The 22,132-nt window shown below is 46.5% G+C and overlaps 1 protein-coding gene across 1 annotated transcript in view; it reads right to left on the minus strand.

The window, feature by feature from the left end:
• Positions 1-22,132, minus strand: part of LOC115112741 (neural-cadherin-like) — a 231,134-nt gene that overhangs the window by 109,315 nt on the left and 99,687 nt on the right. The window contains exons 5-7 of the mRNA XM_065013013.1: positions 19,076-19,187; positions 17,319-17,568; positions 6,342-6,484 (exon numbers count right to left, since the gene is read on the minus strand). Coding sequence (XP_064869085.1) covers positions 6,342-6,484; positions 17,319-17,568; positions 19,076-19,187 — 505 coding nt within the window. The remainder of the gene's footprint in view (positions 1-6,341; positions 6,485-17,318; positions 17,569-19,075; positions 19,188-22,132) is intronic.

Consider the following 22,132-nt stretch of genomic DNA (forward strand, 5'->3'; position numbering starts at 1 on the left):
GAGAGGTAGGTGAATGGAGGGGGAGAGGAGGGAAAGTGGAGGGGGAGAGGAAGGTGAAAGGAGGGGGAGAGGAAGGGGAGAGGAGGGGTGAGATGCTGAGGGCCATACAACAACCAGCCATTAGGGAATCAGGAGACATCCTGTCAATGAAATGAGGCGTGGTGCGAGCGCTACAGTAGCACAGCCGGGCCATGAGGAAAATGTAATCAATTATAATATGACATGACAGCGTGGAGCAGGGATAGGGGCAGGGTGTGTGGGGGGAGTATGGGGCACTAGCTGCCATGGAGGAGGCTGCCTGGGAGAACTTGTCAGAATGACTGGTTTCATCGGGGTAGATGGCCTGTACTAGCAGTACCATAGGCCAGGGAGATTGTCCTATAAGAGAGAGACTAGCTGCACCACAGGCCAGGGAGCTCATCCTATAAGAGAGAGACTAGCTGCACCACAGGCTAGGGAGCTGGTCATACAAGAGAGAGACTAGCTGCACCACAGGCCAGGGAGCTGGTCCTATAAGAGAGAGACTAGCTGCACCACGGGCCAGGGAGCTGGTCCTATAAGAGAGAGACTAGCTGTACCACAGGCCAGGGAGCTGATCATACATGAGAGAGACTAGCTGCACCACAGGCCAGGGAGCTGGTCCTATACGAGAGAGACTAGCTGCACCACAGGCCAGGGAGCTGATCCTACAAGAGAGAGACTAGCTGCACCACAGGCCAGGGAGCTGGTCCTAGAAGAGAGAGACTAGCTGCACAACAGGCCAGGGAGCTGGTCCTATAAGAGAGAGACTAGCTGCACCACAGGCCAGGGAGCTGGTCCTATAAGAGAGAGACTAGCTGCACCACAGGCCAAGGAGCTGGTCCTATAAGAGAGATACTAGCTGCACCACAGGCCAGGGAGCTGGTCCTATAAGAGAGAAACTAGATGCACCACAGGCCAGGGAGCTGGTCCTATAAGAGAGAGACTAGCTGCACCACAGGCCAGGGAGCTGGTCCTATAAGAGAGAGACTAGCTGCACCACAGGCCAGGGAGCTGGTCCTATAAGAGAGAGACTAGCTGCACCACAGGCCAGGGAGCTGGTCCTATAAGAGAGAGACTAGCTGCACCACAGGCCAGGGAGCTGGTCCTATAAGAGAGAGACTATCTTCACCACGGGCCAGGGAGCTGGTCCTATAAGAGAGAGACTAGCTGCACCACGGGCCAGGGAGCTGGTCATATAAGAGAGAGACTAGCTGCACCACAGGCCAGGGAGCTGGTCCTATAAGAGAGAGACTAGCTGCACCACAGGCCAGGGAGCTGGTCCTATAAGAGAGAGACTAGCTGCACCACAGGCCAGGGAGCTGGTCCTATAAGAGAGAGACGAGCTGCACCACAGGCCAGGGAGCTGGTCCTATAAGAGAGAAACTAGATGCACCACAGGCCAGGGAGCTGGTCCTATAAGAGAGAGACTAGCTGCACCACAGGCCAGGGAGCTGGTCCTATAAGAGAGAGACTAGCTGCACCAAAGGCCAGGGAGCTGGTCCTATAAGAGAGAGACTAGCTGCACCACGGGCCAGGGAGCTGGTCCTATAAGAGAGAGACTAGCTGCACCACAGGCCAGGGAGCTGGTCCTATAAGAGAGAGACTAGCTGCACCACAGGCCAGGGAGCTGGTCCTATAAGAGAGAGACTAGCTGCACCACAGGCCAGGGAGCTGGTCCTATAAGAGAGAGACTAGCTGCACCACAGGCCAGGGAGCTGGTCCTATAAGAGAGATACTAGCTGCACCACAGGCCAGGGAGCTGGTCCTATAAGAGAGAAACTAGATGCACCACAGGCCAGGGAGCTGGTCCTATAAGAGAGAGACTAGCTGCACCACAGGCCAGGGAGCTGGTCCTATAAGAGAGAGACTAGCTGCACCACAGGCCAGGGAGCTGGTCCTATAAGAGAGAGACTAGCTGCACCACAGGCCAGGGAGCTGGTCCTATAAGAGAGAGACTAGCTGCACCACAGGCCAGGGAGCTGGTCCTATAAGAGAGAGACTAGCTGCACCACAGGCCAGGGAGCTGGTCCTATAAGAGAGAGACTAGCTGCACCACAGGCCAGGGAGCTGGTCCTATAAGAGAGAGACTAGCTGCACCACAGGCCAGGGAGCTGGTCCTATAAGAGAGAGACTAGCTGCACCACAGGCCAGGGAGCTGGTCCTATAAGAGAGAGACTAGCTGCACCACAGGCCAGGGAGCTGGTCCTATAAGAGAGAGACTAGCTGCACCACAGGCCAGGGAGCTGGTCCTATAAGAGAGAGCCTGTTGAAAGAGAGCGTGTAGCCTCAGGAGGACATGTCACATACTCCCAGCAGCCCAGGGAGAGAAGAGCTCTGCACACACTCAGAATGATGTTCCACAGGCCTTTCACATGGTGTAGTATTGGTAGTATTCACACCATTACTTTGTGGAAGAATGTGACAAATTGATCAACAAGCTGCCTGTGAGGCCTGCCGTACATCAGTATCTATCTGGAGGAGAATGTGTTATGATGACATAATCATCTCGACTTGACTCTAAAGACTGCTCCGAAAAAGGGTCAGCCAGAGTTATAACATTCCAAGAAGAAAAAAAAACATATTCTGTGTCCCTTCCATTCGATAAGATATGTGTCCCGGCTGTATGGATGGAATTGATGTTTGTGCGCATGCACGTGTGTGAAAGAATGTGTACGTGTGTGTGCTTGTATACATGTATGAATGTATGCGCATGTGTGCGCGCGTGTGTCCAAGCATGTGTGTGTGCGCGCGCGTTTGTGTTAGTGTGAGTGTGTGACAGTGCTGGGTCAGGCAGGCCGAGGCATGCAGCAGTGTGCGTCACAGCCCTTGCTTAATCTGCTAAACATGGTCGATGAGACCCGGCCAGCACATATCATTGCTCGTCAAAGATGGAGAAGATGTTTCTCCAGGGGTCACTGAGCACACGTCGCTTCGTATGATGGAAGGGAGGGGGTTGGCAGGGGGGAGGGATGGGGAGCCGATGCTCCTCTCTCAACGCCAACTCTAATCATCGTCTAGGCTCCCAAAACAGCGGGATGGAGCCCTGAAAGGCAAAGACACTGAGGTAGGAACTACATTCGCCCCCTAGGGAGAAAGGGGTGCAGAATGGGGCGAGGCAATGGGGGACGTTATATAAACCTCACATCCCAAGCATGACAAAAAATACTCCCACTAAACTAGTGACACTGAGAGAGGACAGCATGATGAACCATTACTACTCCTACACCAATGGGATTTCTTCATCAGCCTGCCGATGAATTAGAACACTTCTTCAATATGGACTCTTCACAGACAAACAACGATCCACTAAAAAGGGAAAAGGAGAAGGGTCGTGCCCATTAGCTGTAGACATGATCTACCTGTTTATTGGAGGAAACATTTTGCCTGTCGTCTCGGTAAATACTTCCCCCGTGCTGAGAACGGAGGCTTTGTATTTATGTCTTTAATACAAAGAGTGTGATCATCTTATTGACTTTGCTGTTTGAATCCTAAGAACGGTATTCAATCTCAGGAAACATATTCTACGCTGAGTTACAGTCAAATTAACACAGCCCATCTGTCCCCGAGAAAAAAATCCCATGAATGAACGATCCGTGGAGTAATAAATACTTTGATCTCTAAAAGAGAGAGAGAGAGAGTGATGCGATGGGGGTGGGGCTTGTGTGTGTGTGTGTGTGTGTGTGTGTGTGTGTGTGTGTGTGGAATATTTTCTTCGCCTCTAAACTAATGACTGCTAAAGTACAGTTGAAGTCAGAAGTTTACATACATTTACATTTAAGTCATTTAGCAGACGCTCCATTCAAACTCAGTTTTTCACAATTCCTTACATTTAATCCTAGTAAAAAATGTCTGAGGTCAGTTAGGATCACTACTTTATTTTTTAGAATGTGAAATGTCAGAATAATAGTAGAGAGAATGATTTATTTCAGGTTTATTTCTTTCCTCACATTCCCAGTGGGTCAGAAGTTTACATACACTCAATTAGTATTTGGTAGCATTGCCTTTAAATTATTTAACTTGGGTCAAACGTTTCGGGTAGCCTTCCACAAGCTTCCCACAATAAGTTGGGTGAATTTTGGCCCATTCCTCCTGATAGAGCTGGTGTAACTGAGTCTGTAGGCCTCTTGGTGTAACTGGGTTTGTAGGCCTCTTTGCTCGCACACGCGTTTTCAGCTCTGCCCACACATTTTCTATGGGATTGAGGTCAGGGCTTTGTGAAGGCCACTCCAGTACCTTGAGTTTGTTGTCAACTTTGGAAGTATGCTTGGGGTCATTGTCCATTTGTGACCAAGCTTTAACTTCCTGACTGATGTCTTGAGATGTTGCTTCAATATATCCACATCATTTTATTTCCTCATGAAGCCATCTATTTTGTGAAGTGCACCAGACCTTCCAGCAGCAAAACACCCCCACAACATGATGCTGCCACCCCTGTGCTTCACGGTTGGGATGGTGTTCTTCGGCTTGCAAGCCTCCCCCTTTATCCTCCAAACATAATGATGGTTATTATGGCCAAACAGTTCTATTTTTGTTTCATCAGACCAGAGGACATTTCTCCAAAAAGTACGATCTTTGTCCCCATGTGCAGTTGCAAACAGTAGTCTGGCTTTTTTATGGCGGTTCTGGAGCAGTGGTTTCTTCCTTGCTGAGCGGCGTTTCAGTTTATGTCGATATAGGACTCGTTTTACAGTGGATATAGATACTTTTGTACCAGTTTCCTCCAGCATCTTCACAAGGACCTTTGATGTTGTTCTGGGATTGATTTGCACTTTTCGCACCAAAGTACTTTCATCTCTAGGAAACAGAACACGTCTCCTTCCTGAGCGGTATGACGGCTGCATGGTCCTATGGTGTTTATACTTGCGTACTATTGTTTGTACAGATGAACGTGGTACCTTCAGGCATTTGGAAATTGCTCCCAAGGATGTACCAGACTTGTGAAGGTCTACACTTTTTTTCTGAGGTCTTGGCTGATTTCTTTAGATTTTCCCATGATGTCAAGCAAAGAGGCACTGAGTTTGACGGTAGGCCTTGAAATACATGCAAATGCAGGTAAACCTCCAATTGACTCAAATGACGTCAATTAGCCAATCAAAGGCTTATAAAGCCATGACATCATTTTCTGGCATTTTCCAAGCTGTTTAAAGGCACAGTCAACTTAGTGTATGTAAACTTCTGACCCACTGGAATTGTGATACAGTAAATTATAAGTGAACTAATCAGTCTGTAAACAATTATTTGAAAAATAACTTGAGTCATGCACTAAGTAGATGTCCTAACCGACTTGCCAAAACAATAGTTTGTTAACAAGAAATTTGTGGAGTGTGGAGTTTTAATGACTCCAACCTAAGTGTATGTAAACTTCCGACTTCAACTGTATATGATCCGTGAAGGATTTCAACCAAATAAGAAGCTATGAGAAATTGTTTGAAATCGTTTTTTTTTTAAGAAAATCATCAGTTTAATCATGTGAGTAATGCAAGGGTTAAACCCCTCCAGTGAGCCCAGGCCGCTCCATAGGTGAGTGTAAGAGATAATAGGGTCCAATAATAGCGTGTAAAATGGTCATACAGTAGCAGCAGGATGTATACACTGATGCTAAGTCGGGCCGGTCTGACAGTTACATGACTGTGAACAGTAAGGAGCTTGAATCCTATCACAGGGGCTCCATGGATGTGCATGATAGCATTTTTACATGTACAACAGTTATTCATTCAATATTCATGCTGGAGGGGAAGCAAAATGCAGAAACAAAATGCAATCCAAATGTGTGAGAACAAGTCATTTTAGAAGAGCGGTTCTACAGACTTTTAAAGCAATTGAAGTGACATGGATGAATAGCAGGTACCAATCAGGGTTATATGGCTTTTTATTTATTTTATTTATTTATATGGTTGAGAAATCTCCCCTTTCGGCTGACAGTTACTATCAGTGGAAATGAACAAAGGAAATTGCACCTTGAAGTTCCAGAGTAATTGAATTTGTCAAAGTAATCTTATTACCCTTTAATGTGATATGCAGATTCAATGGTGCAATTTACCCAAGGTGGGGAGGGCTATGAAATTAGTTTAGGCCTTTAACACATTTTCGATTTCAAATTGCTTCCTTGGTGGGCTAAAGGCGGGACATTGGAGCAAACCTTTGATGACATTTGTAATGACAAAATCAGCTGCACTAAAAGTAAACCGCAGCCAAAGCGGATCGCACAACAATTAATTTCACCCATCTAGTGTAATATCTACAAGAAGGGATGGGGAGGAGGGAGAGCAGCGGGACTCGCTGAGGAAGAGGACGGGAGGGGTGTAAACAATATGTCTCACCTTTCTGGCTGTCGATAACAAAGTTGCCTTCGTGGTTGCCCGTTGTGATTTTGTAGGTGATTCCATCACCGTCGGGGTCCTTGGCAAGCACCGTGGCAACCAGTGTGTTAGGCCCAGCGTCCTCTGAGACGAAGGTCCGGTAGCTGTTGACAGAAAGAAAGACATCCCAAAATCAACACCTCTCCTCACGTCTCCCCAGCGACAATGCAGAGTGTGAGAGTGAAAATGAGTGAATAACACACCCGTCCTTGTCATATTTTAATCACAGATTTGTGAATGCATTATGAAGCTGTTTTTGCGAGGGTAAAAACAGAGTTGGTTGAGTGTCTGATATGGTGTGCCTAGGTGGAGACAATTTGAGTTCTAATTCCTAATTCAATGGAGACAGCAGTCGGTAAACAGCTGTTGGAAGCCTGTCACAGTGGGGAGACAACACTAAGTGGTTGGGATGGAGTGTGAAAGAACAAGTGAATTGGATGACAGAGTTGTGAGGAACACAGGAGAGAAGCAACCAAGCCCAGCATGTCATACAAACATACAACATGTCTACAAACATACTTCAACAGTAATAAATTCATGAACTTCTTTGAGGAAAAGATCATGATTATTAGAAAGCAAATTACGGACTCCTCTTTAAATCTGCGTATTCCTTCAAAGCTCAGTTGTCCTGATCAAGAGAGACACCCAAGTGTTTTAGTACTATATTTCTTGACACAATGATGAAAATAATCATGGCCTCTAAACCTTGAAGCTGCATACTGGACCCTATTCCAACTAAACTACTGAAAGAGCTGCTTCCTGTGCTTGGTCCTCCTATGTTGAACATAATAAATGGCTCTCTATCCACTGGATGTGTACCAAACTCACTAAAAGTGGCAGTAATAAAGCCTATCTTGAAAAAGCCAAACCCTGACCTAGAAAATATAAAAAACTATCGGCCTATATCGAATCTTCCATTCCTCTCAAAAATGTTGCTTTCCTGAAGACAAACAATGTATACGAAATGCTTCAGTCTGGTTTTAGACCCCATCATAGCACTGAGACTGCACTTGTGAAGGTGGTAAATGACCTTTTAATGGCATCACACCGAGGCTCTGCATCTGTCCTCGTGCTCCTAGACCTTAGTGCTGCTTTTGATACCATCGATCACCACATTCTTTTGGAGAGATTGGAAACCCAAATTGGTCTACACGGACAAGTTCTGGCCTGGTTTAGATCTTATCTGTCGAAAAGATATATCAGTTTGTCTGTGTGAATGGTTTGTCCTCTGACAAATCAACTGTAAATTTCGGTGTTCCTCAAGGTTCCGTTTTATGACCACTATTGTTTTCACTATATATTTTACCTCTTGGGGATGTCATTTGAAAATATAATGTTAACTTTCCCTGCTATGCGGATGACACACAGCTGTACATTTCAATGAAACATGATGAAGCCCCAAAATTGCCCTCGCTAGAAGCCTGTGTTTCAGACATAAGGAAGTGGATGGCTGCAAACTTTCTACTTTTAAACTCGGACAAAACAGAGATGCTTGTTCTAGGTGAGAGATCTTCTGTTGAATCTGACAATTAATCTTAATGGTTGTACAGATTTGCAAAAATCAGAAACTTTCTGTCTAAAAATTATGCAGAAAAATTAATCAATGCTTTGTTACTTCTAGGTTAGACTACTGCAATGCTCTACTTTCCAGCTACCCGGGTAAAGCACTGAATAAACTTCAGTTAGTGCTAAATACGGCTGCTAGAATCCTGACTAGAACCCAAACATTTGATCATATTACTCCAGTGCTAGCCTCCCTACACTGGCTTCCTGTCAAGGCAAGGGCTGATTTCAAGGTTTTGCTGCTTGTCACGCCCTGGTCTTAGTATTTTGTGTTTATATATTTATTTGGTCAGGCCAGGGTGTGACATGGGTTTATTTTGTGTTGTGTTTTCGTATTGGGGTTTTAGTAGGCATTGGGATTGTGGCTGAGTAGGGGTGTCTAGCATAGGCTATGGCTGCCTGATGCAGGTTCTCAATCAGAGTCAGGTGATTCTCGTTGTCTCTGATTGGGAACCATATTTAGGTAGCCTGGGTTTCACTGTGTGTTTTGTGGGTGATTGTTCCTGTCTCAGTGTGTTTGTAGTCACCAGATAGGCTGTATAGGTTTTCACGTTCCGTTTCTTGTTTTTGTATTTGTTCGTGTTTTTTCCTTATTAAAGATGTATCGAACTACCCACGCTGCATTTTGGTCCGACTCTCCTTCGACGGAAGAAAGCCGTTACACTGCTAACTTACAAAGCATTACATGGGCTTGCTCCTACCTATCTCTCTGATTTGGTCCTGCCGTACATACCTACACGTACGCTACGGTCACAAGACGCAGGCCTCCTAATTGTCCCTAGAATTTCTAAGCAAACAGCTGGAGGCAGGGCTTTCTCCTATAGAGCTCCCTTTTTATGGAATGGCCTGCCTACCCATGTGAGAGACGCAAACTCGGTCTCAACCTTTGTCTTTTTTTAATTAAAAAAATAATAATTTGAGTGTGGATCAGCTTAATATTGCGGAAAGAATGTTGCTTCCAATGTAATTGTCTGCATCATTTCCAATCCCCCATATTTCTGGGGTAAATATATATATATCCATACACGCATGCATATATATACACATATATACATACACATACCTATATAGACATACATACTTTTTAAAAGAATATACCTTTATTATTATTCCCCGCAAACCCTACCGCCGATCCCCCAATTGAAGTAAATTAATAAACACTTCTGCTTCTACCTTCAATCCATACATCTTATACACATCTTGTTATTAGTCCCACCTTTCAGCTCCATTCAACCCCTCCCATCTGTCTCTCAACATCATGCATTTCGGATTTCTACTTGCCATATATTTTTCAACTGTGCTGTGATGCTTCACAAAATAATTGAACCTTCCTATTCTCAAAGCTTCTACAGATTGTAAATTAAAAATAAACATTTTTGCTAAAATAATTATTATATTATTGATTGATTGACTATGGCTTTTCAAATCACCCAGTATTGCTATCTGTGATGTTAGTTCCAGGCAAATGTTGCAATTCTTCAGCCATTCCTGGACCTGTGACCAAAAACAACCTACATGTGGACAATACCAAAATAAATGATCTAATGACTCTGCTGGGAAGATTGTATCCCCCATATATATAACATTCTATTCTATTAGTTGCAAGAATTTTGTATAGTAATTTATATTGAAAAATGTGAAGTTTTGAATCCGGCGTTGTTTTGCGTATCAATTCATAAACCATGTGCCATTGAATGGGCACATCGAAAATCTCTTCCCAACTATTTTGCAACTTATATTGCACAGCTGTCTGTTTTTTAGTCTTTAAATGAAATTGGTATATGTTTTTATTTATCACACTTTTCTTTAACCATTTATGTTCTTTATTACATGGCCGACATACAAGTTCCTTACTTTTTCCCCCTTCTACTTGCCTCTTCCATTTGAACCTTTAAGTCTTTACTGAAGACTCATCTCTTCAGTGGGTCATATGATTGAGTGTAGTCTGGCTCAGGAGTGTGAAGTTGAACGGAAAGGCTCTGGAGCAACGAACCGCCCTTGCTGTCTCTGCCTGGCCGGTTCCCCTCTTTCCACTGGGATTCTCTGCCTCTAACCCTATTACAGAGGCTGAGTCACTGGCTTACTGGTGCTCTTTCATGCCGTCCCTAGGGGGGGTGCGTCACTTGAGTGGGTTGAGTCACTTGTGATCTTCCAGTCTGGGTTGGCGCCCCCCCTTGGGTTGTGCCATGGTGGAGATCTTTGTGGGCTATACTCGGCCTTGTCTCAGGATGGTAAGTTGGTGATTGAAGATATCCCTCTAGTGGTGTGGGGGCTGTGCTTTGGCAAAGTGGGTGGGGTTATATCCTTCTTGTTTGGCCCTGTCTGGGGGTATCATTGGATGGGGCCACAGTGTCTCCTGACCCCTCCTGTCTCAGCCTCCAGTATTTATGCTGCAGTAGTTTATATGTCGGGGGGCTAGGGTCAGTTTGTTATATCTGGAGTACTTCTCCTGTCTTATCGGGTGTCCTGTGTGAATTTAAGTATGCTCTCTCTTAATTCTCTCTCTCTTTCTCTCTTTCTCTCTTTCTTTCTCTCTCTCGGAGATCCTGAGCCCTAGGACCAAGCCTCAGGACTACCTGGCATGATGACTCCTTGCTGTCCGCAGTCCACCTGGCCGTGCTGCTGCTCCAGTTTCAACTGTTCTGCCTGCGGCTATGGAATCCTGACCTGTTCACCGGACGTGCTACCTGTCCCAGACCTATTATCTGGGACCTATTATTTGACCATGCTGGTCATTTATGAACATTTGAACATCTTGGCCATGTCCTGTCATAATCTCCACCCGGCACAGCCAGAAGAGGACTGGCCACCCCTCATAGCCTGGTTCCTCTCTAGGTTTCTTCCTAGGTTTTGGCCTTTCTATGGAGTTTTTCCTAGCCAACGTGCTTCAACACCTGCATTGCTTGCTGTTTGGGGTTTTAGGCTGGGTTTCTGTACAGCACTTTGAGATATCAGCTGATGTACGAATGGCTATATTAATACATTTGATTTGATTTGATTTGATACACTCACACACAAAGAAACCCCTACTGTATACTGTAGATCTACCTAAACTCAGCAAAAAAAGAAATGTTCTCTCACTGTCAACTGCGTTTATTTTCATCAAACTTAACATGTGTAAATATTTGTATGAACATAACAAGATTCAACAACTGAGACATAAACTGAACAAGTTCCACATGACGGACCTGCCAACTCCAAATCGATCCCGCTCCAGAGTACAGGCCTCGGAGTAACGCTCATTCCTTTGACGATAAACGCGAATCCGACCATCACCCCTGGTGAGACAAAACCACGACTCGTCAGTGAAGAGCACTTTTTGCCAGTCCAGTCTGGTCCAGCGACGGTGGGTTTGTGCCCATAGGCGATGTCGTTGCCAGTGATATCTGGTGAGGACCAGCCTATTGCGGACAGTCTGAGCACTAATGGAGGGATTGTGTGTTCCTGGTGTAACTCGGGCAGTTGTTGTTGCAATCCTGTACCTGTCCCACAGGTGTTATTTTCGTATGTACCGATCCTGTGCAGGTGTTGTTACACGTGGTCTGCTACTGCAAGGACGATCAGCTGTCCGTCCTGTCTCCCTGTAGCGCTGTCTTAGGCATCTCACAGTACAGACATGGCAATTTATTGCCCTGGCCACATCTGCAGTCATCATGCCTCCTTGCAGCATGCCTAAGCAACGTTCACGCAGATGAGCAGGGACACTGGGCATCTTTCTTTTAGTGTTATTCAAAGTCAGTAGAAAGGCCTCTTTAGTGTCCTAAGTTTTCATAACTGTGACCATAATTGCCTACCGTCTGTAAGCTGTTAGTGTCTCAACATCCGTTCCACAGGTGCATGTTCATATATCGTCTATGGTTCATTGAACAAGCATGGGAAACAGTGTTTAAACCCTTTACATAGAAGATCTGTGAAGTTATTTGGATTTTTACCAATTATCTATGAAAGACAGGGTCCTGAAAAAGGGACGTTTCTTTTTTTGCTGAGTTTATATAGAACATATGCCAAATATAGAAAATGCACAAATAATGCATGAACACCTTGATCTCACACTGCCAGCCACGTTCATTCCCCCTGGGAGATTCACTCATAAAGACGCTCACAGACGGGCCGCGGTAGGTGGCGAAGGTCTCATAGACTTCAATTGGAGTCGGGTGCTAGGTCGGCAAAACACAAGCAGTTTTGCGGCGGCCGCCGAGGCGCCAAAAGAAGAATTTTCTGAAGTCTTCAGAGGCCACCACGCACGGTTGACCAATGAGCATCGTTCATCTCGTCAACCAATCAAACAATGTTTTAATGATGACAAGCCAGCGGACAACAACGTGGTTCAACTTCCGTTTATCACGGCTCACCTGTAAGCGCCTTAATGCAAATTAGACATCAGGTACATGCAGTACATGTCACCTCAACAAGAAGCATGAAGCTCAAACCATGTGCATCCTAACAGAGACGTACGCATTGTCAAGTTAGAGGACTCCTATCATGCATATACATTAAAACAGTTAAAAGTCAGTAAGCCTTGTCCGAGCCAGAACAGCCAATAGGGGCAGCAGCCTATCTCATGTTTCTCTAGCGTGAGGCAGCTTGATGTACAACCACACTCCCTAAACAGGACGCTAGTCTGTCATAAGGCCTTACCCACAACACATCTCCTGACTGCTGAGTGCCAAGAAGAGAGGCATCAGGTCTAATTTTCTTTTGTATTTGGTATGACCCCCAAACCTTGCAGTTTCAGGGCTGACACTCAAGGCCACTGATTATGCACATGCTGTATATTACAATCCACAAAATGACAATGAAGACACAGAGCCATAGGAAATCGGGATTGTGCACGATGGAGGGCAATTATGTCTGTTCTCAGTCTATTCCATTGGCTAACGCTTGACCTGGGACCCCTAGACTGGGAACCCTAGAGCAGGCTCCAGGACTGGCTATGTGATAGAAGCTCCCGATAGCAATGACAGTACAGAATATAGTCCATTACTGCTGTTGTGTAAATGTGATTCAATTTAGACCTACAGTAAACTGACTATAATGTACAGTTTGCGGCCTTCAAATCTAGCAGGCCTCTATTGTAAAGAACTGTCACAGCCTGATCAGTTTCACCTGTCCTTGTTATTGTCTCCACCCCCCTCCAGGTGTCGCTTGTTATCCCTGGTGTATATATCCCTGCGTTTCCTGTCTCTCTGTGCCAGCTCGTCGTGTATGTTTCAAGTCAACCAGCGTGTTTTTTTCCGAGCTCCTGCATTTTCTATTCTCTTTTACTAGTCCTCCCGGTTTTTGCCTGTCCACAGCCATTCTCTTGCCTATCCCTTTTGGATGTAATAAATGTAAAAGACTCAAACCATCTGCCTCCCGTGTCTGCATCTGGGTCTCGCCCTGAGAACATTTCCAGGAGTTTTTTAAGAAAAACTCTCCTCTACACAGGAACACGCATAAAAGTACACAGGCGGCCATTCTCCCACTCCCACAGACTCCCACTCATCCCTCATTCTCAGAATCACTCTTGTTCTGCTGTAAGACGGTACATGCAGCAAGAACTGTAGTTTATTTCAATGCAACAGTCAACAGTGATGCAAAAACAAACACATTCACACAGAGATATAAGCACCTCCCAGCTGCCTCTTTCAGCTGCCTCTTTCACCATCACCCTCTCGCTTCATCTCAATTGAAATGTTCCCGTGGATGTGAGTGCGTCTAACAGAGGAGAGACAAACAGGGCCTCAATGTGGGTACAGTATGTTGTCCCTCATCATTCCACCCACCCACGCTCCACTCAGCTCAGAGCTAGTGGACGCAGAGACAAGACAGAGGAGCGACTCACTCTGACAGACTGGCAGAGACGGACTCTTGACGGACAGACGGACAGCGTGCTCTGTCCGTCTGTCTGTCTTGTCTTGTCTGTCTGTCGTATGTCTGTCTGTAGTCTCTCGGTCTTGTCTTTCTGTCTGCTAACCCCTCCTCCACTCCTCAGTCAGTAGAAAATGAGTGATTTTGCTGGGTGGAGAGGAGAGGGAAAAGGCATTCACAGCATGTCCTTTGTGTTCCTTTCTGCCTGTGCCAGTGGATGGAAGCTTCACAGAATTTCTCTACAATGATGATCTACTGTATATTATCCAATCAAAATAACCTTTTTTTAGGGCAGAAATGTTGCAAAACTTTCATGTGTCATACTGAGCGACGTGTCATATTCCCGGTATATTGTTTACCCAAGAGCATTATGCACTTTCTATTTCCATGGAAACCAATGTTCCAGTTTCATTCATTTGATTTGAATTGATTAGGGCCCTGTCATTCACTTGATTAGCGCCCTGTCAAGTTGTCTTTCAATAGGCACGCAGGCAAGACTGTATGGAGCGACAATCTTGATAACTTATGCAGAACAAACGAAGATGACAAAGTCTTCTAAAATGATTATCAACTACAATGATACTTCTTTAAATGAAAAAACTAAATTCAACTGATCAGTGATCATGTCAAATCAGTTGACAAATGGAGAGAGGTTTGGGAGAGAGAGGAGAAAAAGGGAGAGAATGATTATGAGAAGGAAGCAGAGTAAGATGGGTGAAGGTCCAGAGAGTGACAGAGAGATAGTGAGTGAAGATCAAGGGAGATGGGAGTGGTTGTACTCTTCATCAGGTCCTTTTCCACACAACTGATTGATGGGTAGCAGAGAGGAGCTGACAGGCATTTCACGCTTGTGATTTATGTCCCCGATTGGAGATGACCCCCTCAACCCCTTCACCCCTCCCCATGTCACCCGCCTGCTCCAACACCCACCGCACAACTGACACCGGAACCTTTAATCTGTCACCAGCCTCAAATGGTCGTTTCCCATGACGAGATGACACCCTTGTACACACACACACACACACACACACACACACACACACACACACACACACACACATATCTCAAAGGCCTTATTTTCACAGGCTTCATTTTCTCTAAAGAATAAAGAGAGGATCCACCACGCCACAGCTCCTCTCCATCACCTGCCTCAGCCACTCAAAGGGTGCCCGTCACAGACTCAGGCTGCTGTCCCTCTCTCACCTGTCCCCATGGACATTGGCCCAGGTGACGGGGGTTCTGACACAGGACTGACTAACAACTCCCAGTCGGGGCGGCCATTTTGTGGGAGAGGCAGTGGGTGAACGGTGAACGCGGCAGGCGGCTGCCCAGGCAGACAGACAGTGGTAGTGTATTCACCTCACAGTGCCCACTCTCCCTCTCATTATCTACCCCATCAATCTAATTTCAACACAAGCTCCAGCTACTGCTCCATCAGAGTCTGCCAACATCCTCCCGCCTGTCGGCCAACCAGCCAGCCCGCCTCTACCACACCAGGCACACAGGCGCTCTGTCACCCTTAACCCCATTTCCCTCCACAATGACTGACATCAGCCACAATATAATTAGCCAATTTACCCAACACATCTATTACATATTAACGACTGACAAAACACACAGCGCCGGCCCGAGACCGAGACTGGCTTGTTGTTTGTGCTCATTAGCATCTCTCCGTCTTCTATAATGTCAACAGATTGCCAGGGCTCTGTGAATACATGTATAAATATCTCTCTGCCTATCCAATTCACTCATCACTCAGGTTACTGTCGGCAGGCAAACAATCCCTGTAATGATCTACTTAGTGTACACCGAGCTGAGTGACGAGACTCACTTTGTCGATTTCACCAGCAACAAGTCACTGTTGAATGAAAACCTCGGAACTCCTTTTCTGCCTTTAAAAAATATCTATATATTTTTTTACATGTATTGAAAGCAATAACTCCCCTCAATATTCGCTGGACATTTCATGAGTCTAGGCCCACGAAAATGTATACAAAATATTGTTCAAGGTTTTATTGTATGTTCGTTACTAGGTAAATATATAGCTTTTTTCCCCTGAAAGGTTTCTGTTTTGGAGATGAGGTTTTCATCTGATAGCGACGAACAGCAAAGGGCACTTGAACCGAGTGGCAAATGAAACTGGCTGATCCAATTGAGCCCAATAGAAATAACAGTCTGACGGCCATCACCAAGTTACTCAATTAATACCAGACACCCTGCCCTGTTTCACTGTGTTACACATTAGAGAATTTCTGTTTGGTTTTCCGCATTGTAGAGTAACAATGACGATTCACTGAAGATCTCTGTTGAATGGACATCACGAGGGGAAACTGGGGATGCTCCTGCTGACAGGAAATCAATTTTTCCCACAAACTCCCCCCAACAGATACACACAGCGATAGCATCATAACACACACTTAGACACACAAACCGACACACAGCCTCCCATCACAGAACACATAACCCCATTCACCTACCCACATCGTAACATTAACCCAACAACTAAAAGCTAACTCATCTACATACTGTAGTGCATCCATATCAGCAATTCATATCCAGCCACACCCACACACTGGGTCCCTGCCACTGTCCATCAGAATGATTCAAGCAGACATCCCTGGTGGGCAGTTGGTTCTCCCTCTACATCTCTCTATCCCTCTACTCTCTCACTCTGTCTGAATCCCTCACTCCATCTCTCTCTCAACTCTTTCCTTACCTCTCCATCTCTCTCTGAAAAACAAACCTGTACTTCAGCACGCACGCACGCACGCACGCACGCACGCACGCACGCACGCACGCACACACACACACACACACACGCCCTGGTGCTGGCGTTATTCTCTCCACAACAAACTAAAGGCATGGCTGATTGAACCTGCCTCACCAATTTGCAGAGCTAGCTGCCAGAAAATTGTCCAATTAAACGAGCCACAGGCCAGAGCAACGCCAGAGGGAAAAAACAACAGCTCAACGCATCACTACAGATCGGCCCGGAACAGCAGGGTAATGCGGCATTTAAATAAAGGGATGTGTGGATGAGCTAATACAGGGCAGGAAACATGCCCAAGAGGAACAGGACAGCTAGAGATGTTGAAATCACAGTTTGTGTTTCTTTTTCGTTGAGTTGTGTTTTGAAGTGGTTTGGGTTGTAGACCAGCAGCAGCTGTAAGGGATTTGGGGAATTGGCAGCCGTGTGGAATTCTGGGAAACTGCAGCTGCACTGGATTGTGGGAGGAGGCAGCTGTGCAGAGCAGAGGAAAGTGAAATGGCAAGGCCTAGGCTGACAAATAGGCAAGGGTGAGGGTTAACAAAAAGAAGAGCAGGCAGGGTGGAAGGAAAATGGTGAATGCAGAAAAATGATGAGTGGAGAAGGGAGATACATGAATAATACAAATAATGAAATAGGCGCCCTGCTTAGATGTTGATGATGATGATGATAGTGATGGCCATGACGATGATTGTAATAACCACACTCTAACTTATGATGGTAATAGTGATGAAGAGGAGAAGCAGTACTGTACTCACACATGCTGGGAGAACTCGGGGACCTCGTCGTTGACATTGGCCATGCGGATGCGTACGGTGGCTGTACCTGTCCGGGGCACATCTCCCTTGTCCACAGCCATCACCACAAACTCATACAGGTGGTTGGGCCTCTCATAGTCCAGCTGCCCTGTGGGGAAAATGGTGCCGTGGGGAGAGATGCTGAAGTCTGGGCTCAGAGTGTAGTAGGACAACTCGGCGTTCAGGTCCGAGTCACAGTCACTGGCAGACACTAGAGTGAGGGAGAGACAGGGTAGAGAGGGGAGGTTGGATTAGGAGACATCTCTGTAACGTCAGATATGTCCAACATGTGACACTAGTCTAGATGCTAGACTTAATTACGACTGTTTTTTCATGCATGTTCACACATTTCTGTGTCGCATCAAGCCTTTTCCCAAATGTCTCTTTTGTGTGGAAAACTTACTGGAGTAGGGATACGGTCAGAGCAATTGCCTTGCTAAAAGAGAGGGCTCCGTCTGGGACTGGGACCAGCATTTCTTCCGCTAAATCGTCCTTTTCACCGTGAACTCCTGCATTCTGCTATTCTCCTTAGATTGCATTCAGTATACTCTCTGTATCATGTACACCAACAGCATCCAAGATACAGGAGGTTGGTGGCACCTTAATTGGGGAGGGCGGGCTCATGGTAATGGCTGAAGTGGAACTACTGGAATGGTATCAAATACATCAAACACACGGTTTCTAGGTGCTTGATGCCATTCCATTTGCTCCGTTCCGGCCGTTATTATGAGCTGTTCAGCAGCCCCCACTGGTCCAAGGGAACCTCGTTTGGTGGATTTAAATGTCACCAATAACACTGTCAAATATGGGCATTATCCTTGACACATATCCATATACTGTGGAAGACTTCACACATCAAAGTCAATATTTTGTTTCCTCAGTATGCACTTCCTGACTTAGCAATGAGAGTCAATTGAATATCCATCAATACTGAGCCAGTTAGGCTCTAAAGGATTGTTGGGCTAACTGACAGTACAAGACAACATCCCTTCTTGGCCTGAGCCCCAGATCTACAGGGAGTGAAGTCTTTGGCCAAATGGAGTATCTGATGAAACTGCCTCCTATGGCCTGGTTCCTCAGCCTTCACCACAGCACAGAGCTGTCGGAGACATAGATTCACAAATCATGTTGTGTGATGCCTTTTACCATGTTGCTACATCTATTTTAAAACCTGAAAAGTCTGCTGAGAAGTCTGTATGAGCCATGTCGCTCCGTTCGCTCTAGATGCGCTCCGTTCTGCGGTGAAATCATGTTATGTTCAGAATCACGGTGATAATTGCAGCCTAACACATCCGGCGGTAGGTCGGTCCCTACGCACCTGTTGAGCATAGCAGGCACACCACACCTGCTGGGGCTCCTTAACCAAACACACCTGCCTCCCCGCAGTCTCACAGCGGTGTCTGACAAAAAAAGGCTGTTCATCAGCAAGAGGACACCTCTGGTACTATAAAAATCACAAATAAGTGTACACCTATCCTCTCCTCACCCAACCAGCATGGTGAATATTGCACTGGAGAATAATACTGAACTTTGTGACTACACTACAGAGAATATGTGGAGCTTCGTCCGGTCTTCTCCTAGGAACAGAACTGTCCCTTGTCCCTGGACATGAGGGACCAATAGAGCAAGAGGGGGGGGTGGAGGGAGGACGGAGGGGGTGTAGGGTTCTGTAAGAGCTACACCGCGAGAGAGAGTGTATGGAGTGTATGTGCACTCACCTTGTAACAGAGAGGTTGCCGTGGTTACAGTCTCCGGCACACTGTCTTTGCTGTAAATGGACTGCAGGAACTCAGGAACGCAGTCATTTTCATCTGTGATGATCACACGTACCTGTTTCAATGAGAGAGATAGAGAGAGAGAGAGAGAGAGAGAGAGAGAGAGAGAGAGAGAGAGAGAGAGAGAGAGAAAGAGAGAGAGAGAGAGAGAGAGAGAGAGAGAGAGAGAGAGAGAGAGAAAGAGAGAGAGAGAGAGAGAGAGAGAGAGAGAGAGAGAGAGAGAGAGAGCGTGGGAGTAAATGATTCTCCTCCTCCAGGTAATTTGATAGTTATCTTTAGGCCTTCGATAGATTAGTTGCTAAACCTAATTAACTGCCTATCTATGAATTGCTGTTAGTAGCTCAGCTAATACAATCTATTTAAACTGAGAAGAAAGTGAGCTAGAGACACAGAGTAAAATGTGAGTATGGTACAGTTGAAGCTAAAGTATAATACATTGCAGGGCAGAAAGGTTGAGCTCCGGGTGTGCCAGGGAGCAAGAGTCATTCATATCTGGGCTTCTGAAAGTGTCTGATTGTGGCCAGTCTGGGGAGAGAGCCAGTAATCATCCCTGATATTTATCGCAGGAGAGGAAAAGCTGCTTTCAGTAGATTGCCCTTTCACTACTAACAGTCAGCCAAACTCTATAGCAATCCCCCAAGAGAAGAAAAGGGTCCGAAAAAGAAGAAAAAGAGAAGAGATGCTCTGCTGCCGCAGTTTCTTCCCCGTTCCACTCCTCCTCCTCCTCCTCCTCCTCCTCCTCCTCCTCTCCTCTGAAAGAGGAACAGTGAGGTAACAGGGGATTACAGCGTCCTCCTCACTGTAATTCACACTGATACACCAGTCATAGAGAGAGAGAGAGAGAGAGAGAGAGAGAGAGAGAGAGAGAGAGAGAGAGAGAAAAAAAAAGCACACAAAATGAACATAATCCTCTAAATCCACACCTTTCAATCCCTCATTACACCCGTGCAGTCAGCGCTTAGCCATGTGCTCAAAGGTGTGCGTTCGTAAGCGCCTGTTCCTCGCTATCTGCCGTGAGCAGCAATCACATCCCTATCCTGGCTCGGAGGGACACAAACCTCACAGATTTACATAGCGGCTAGGATTGCTTACCCAGGCCAATTAATTAACCCAGCTAGCCAGCAGACGGAGACCTGTAGCGTGGCGACTGTCGATCCAGTGAGAGGGTCTCATAATCAATACCAGCCGTGAGACACAATGCAGTCATAACTTCCTCCTGTGACTACCAGGAGAGAACCACTGACATGACATACAGTGTATGGCTCTGCTCTACTATTCATTAGGGGGGGTAAGGAGAGCTTCCCTGCCCACATTAACAGCTGTTCTCTTCCAGTCCAGAGCCTGCAGCTAAGGAGTAGAACACTCGGAGTGTTCTTCCGCTTATCAGAGTCAGAACGCTCTCAGAAGAACAAAACAACAAGAACTGGAGAGAACATCAGCTGACCCCCTTTAACACACACCACGACTACTGTGCCAAAGCATACAACTGTTCTGTTAGAAGAAGCACAGTAATTTGAGCTCTGCCCATGCAGCTCCCTGAGGAGATGCGAGCCATGGCAAGTGAGGAGAGAGAGGGAAGAGGAGAGAGAGCGCTGTGCTGGGCAGTGCAGTGATGAAACAGAGGGCTGAATCTGACGTGAGAGCCAGTCAGCTCTGGTAAGGCCGAGGACCCTGCGGCGTGATGTGGAGGGGCTGGGCAGGTCACTGGCTGGTTAGGTAACTAATGGTGCTACAAAGTATTCGCTGCAGTAGGAGAAACGCCTGGAATCTGCCTGCAAATTAACAAAGCAGATTCCAAGTTCAGGGCCTTTTCACAACTCAGTCTCTTTGGAGGCAGCTTTGACTCGTTGACTTATTGCATTTGCATTTGGTGAAGGTATGTAATGAGAGTTCACAGCTGTGCCCTGTGGCATGGGCAGGCCAGCAAGGGTTAGACAGGGCAGGACAGGAGCATGGGCAGGCCAGCAAGGGTTAGATAGGGCAGGACAGGAGCATGGACAGTCAGAGCAGGGCACGAACATGGGCAGCAGCACATCTCTCTCCCTCCTTCCTTCACCCCCCTCCTGCCTCTCTGTATCTCTCTTCCCCTCCTCCCTTCCCCTCCCTCCAGCCTCTGCCTCTCCCTCCCTCCCTTCAGAATATCCCTCCCTCTCTCCCCTCCTTCTAGCCTCCTTCTCTCTTCCTTTCTCTCTTTGTCTGTCTGTCTGTCTGTCTGTCTGTCTGTCTGTCTGTCTGTCTGTCTGTCTGTCTGTCTGTCTGTCTGTCTGTCTGTCTGTCTGTCTGTCTGTCTGTCTGTCTGTCTGTCTGTCTGTCTGTCTGTCTGTCTGTCTGTCTGTCTGTCTGTCGGTCTGTCGGTCTGTCGGTCGGTCGGTCTGTCTGTCTGTCTCTCTTGCTTGCTCTCTCTTGCTCTCTCCCTCTCTCTCTCTCTGTCCCACCCCTCCCTCCCTCCAGTCTCCCTCTATCCCTCCCTCCCTACAGCCTCCCTCCCTCCCTCCCTCATTCCCTCATTAACCACTCTAGGCAGTCACTGAGGACTCTCTCTGGACACAAAGCTCACAGGATTGGACAGATTTTAGGAGCAGCTGCCAGTCTTTTCTCTCTCCCCCTCATATTTGTTCCCACATGTTGTTTGGCTCTGTGCTCTACTGTTGTGCCTGAGGACAGGAAGAACCAGTGGATGGCTGAGCAGTGAAGATGTCTGCCTTTCTGCTGACGTTAACGGAGGCAGGGCACCACAGAAGAGAAACACTGGAAGCCATTCTCTAGTCTCTCCCCCAGGTCCCCCAACCATGTTGAATTAGCAGTGAAGGCTGGGACAACAAACTAGACCACCCAACATCATAAATGTTCCCGCTCCATTTGTTTATGTAGCCGTTGCCCATGTGTTCTCTCTGTCCAAACATCTTCACAGCTCTAGTAATTGATATTTGACACACACACACATATTGTGTATTGTGTATTGTGTATTGTGCACACACAATACACATATTGTGTATTGTG

Source organism: Oncorhynchus nerka, linkage group LG28 (genome assembly GCF_034236695.1).
Source record: "Oncorhynchus nerka isolate Pitt River linkage group LG28, Oner_Uvic_2.0, whole genome shotgun sequence".
NCBI lineage: Eukaryota > Metazoa > Chordata > Actinopteri > Salmoniformes > Salmonidae > Oncorhynchus > Oncorhynchus nerka.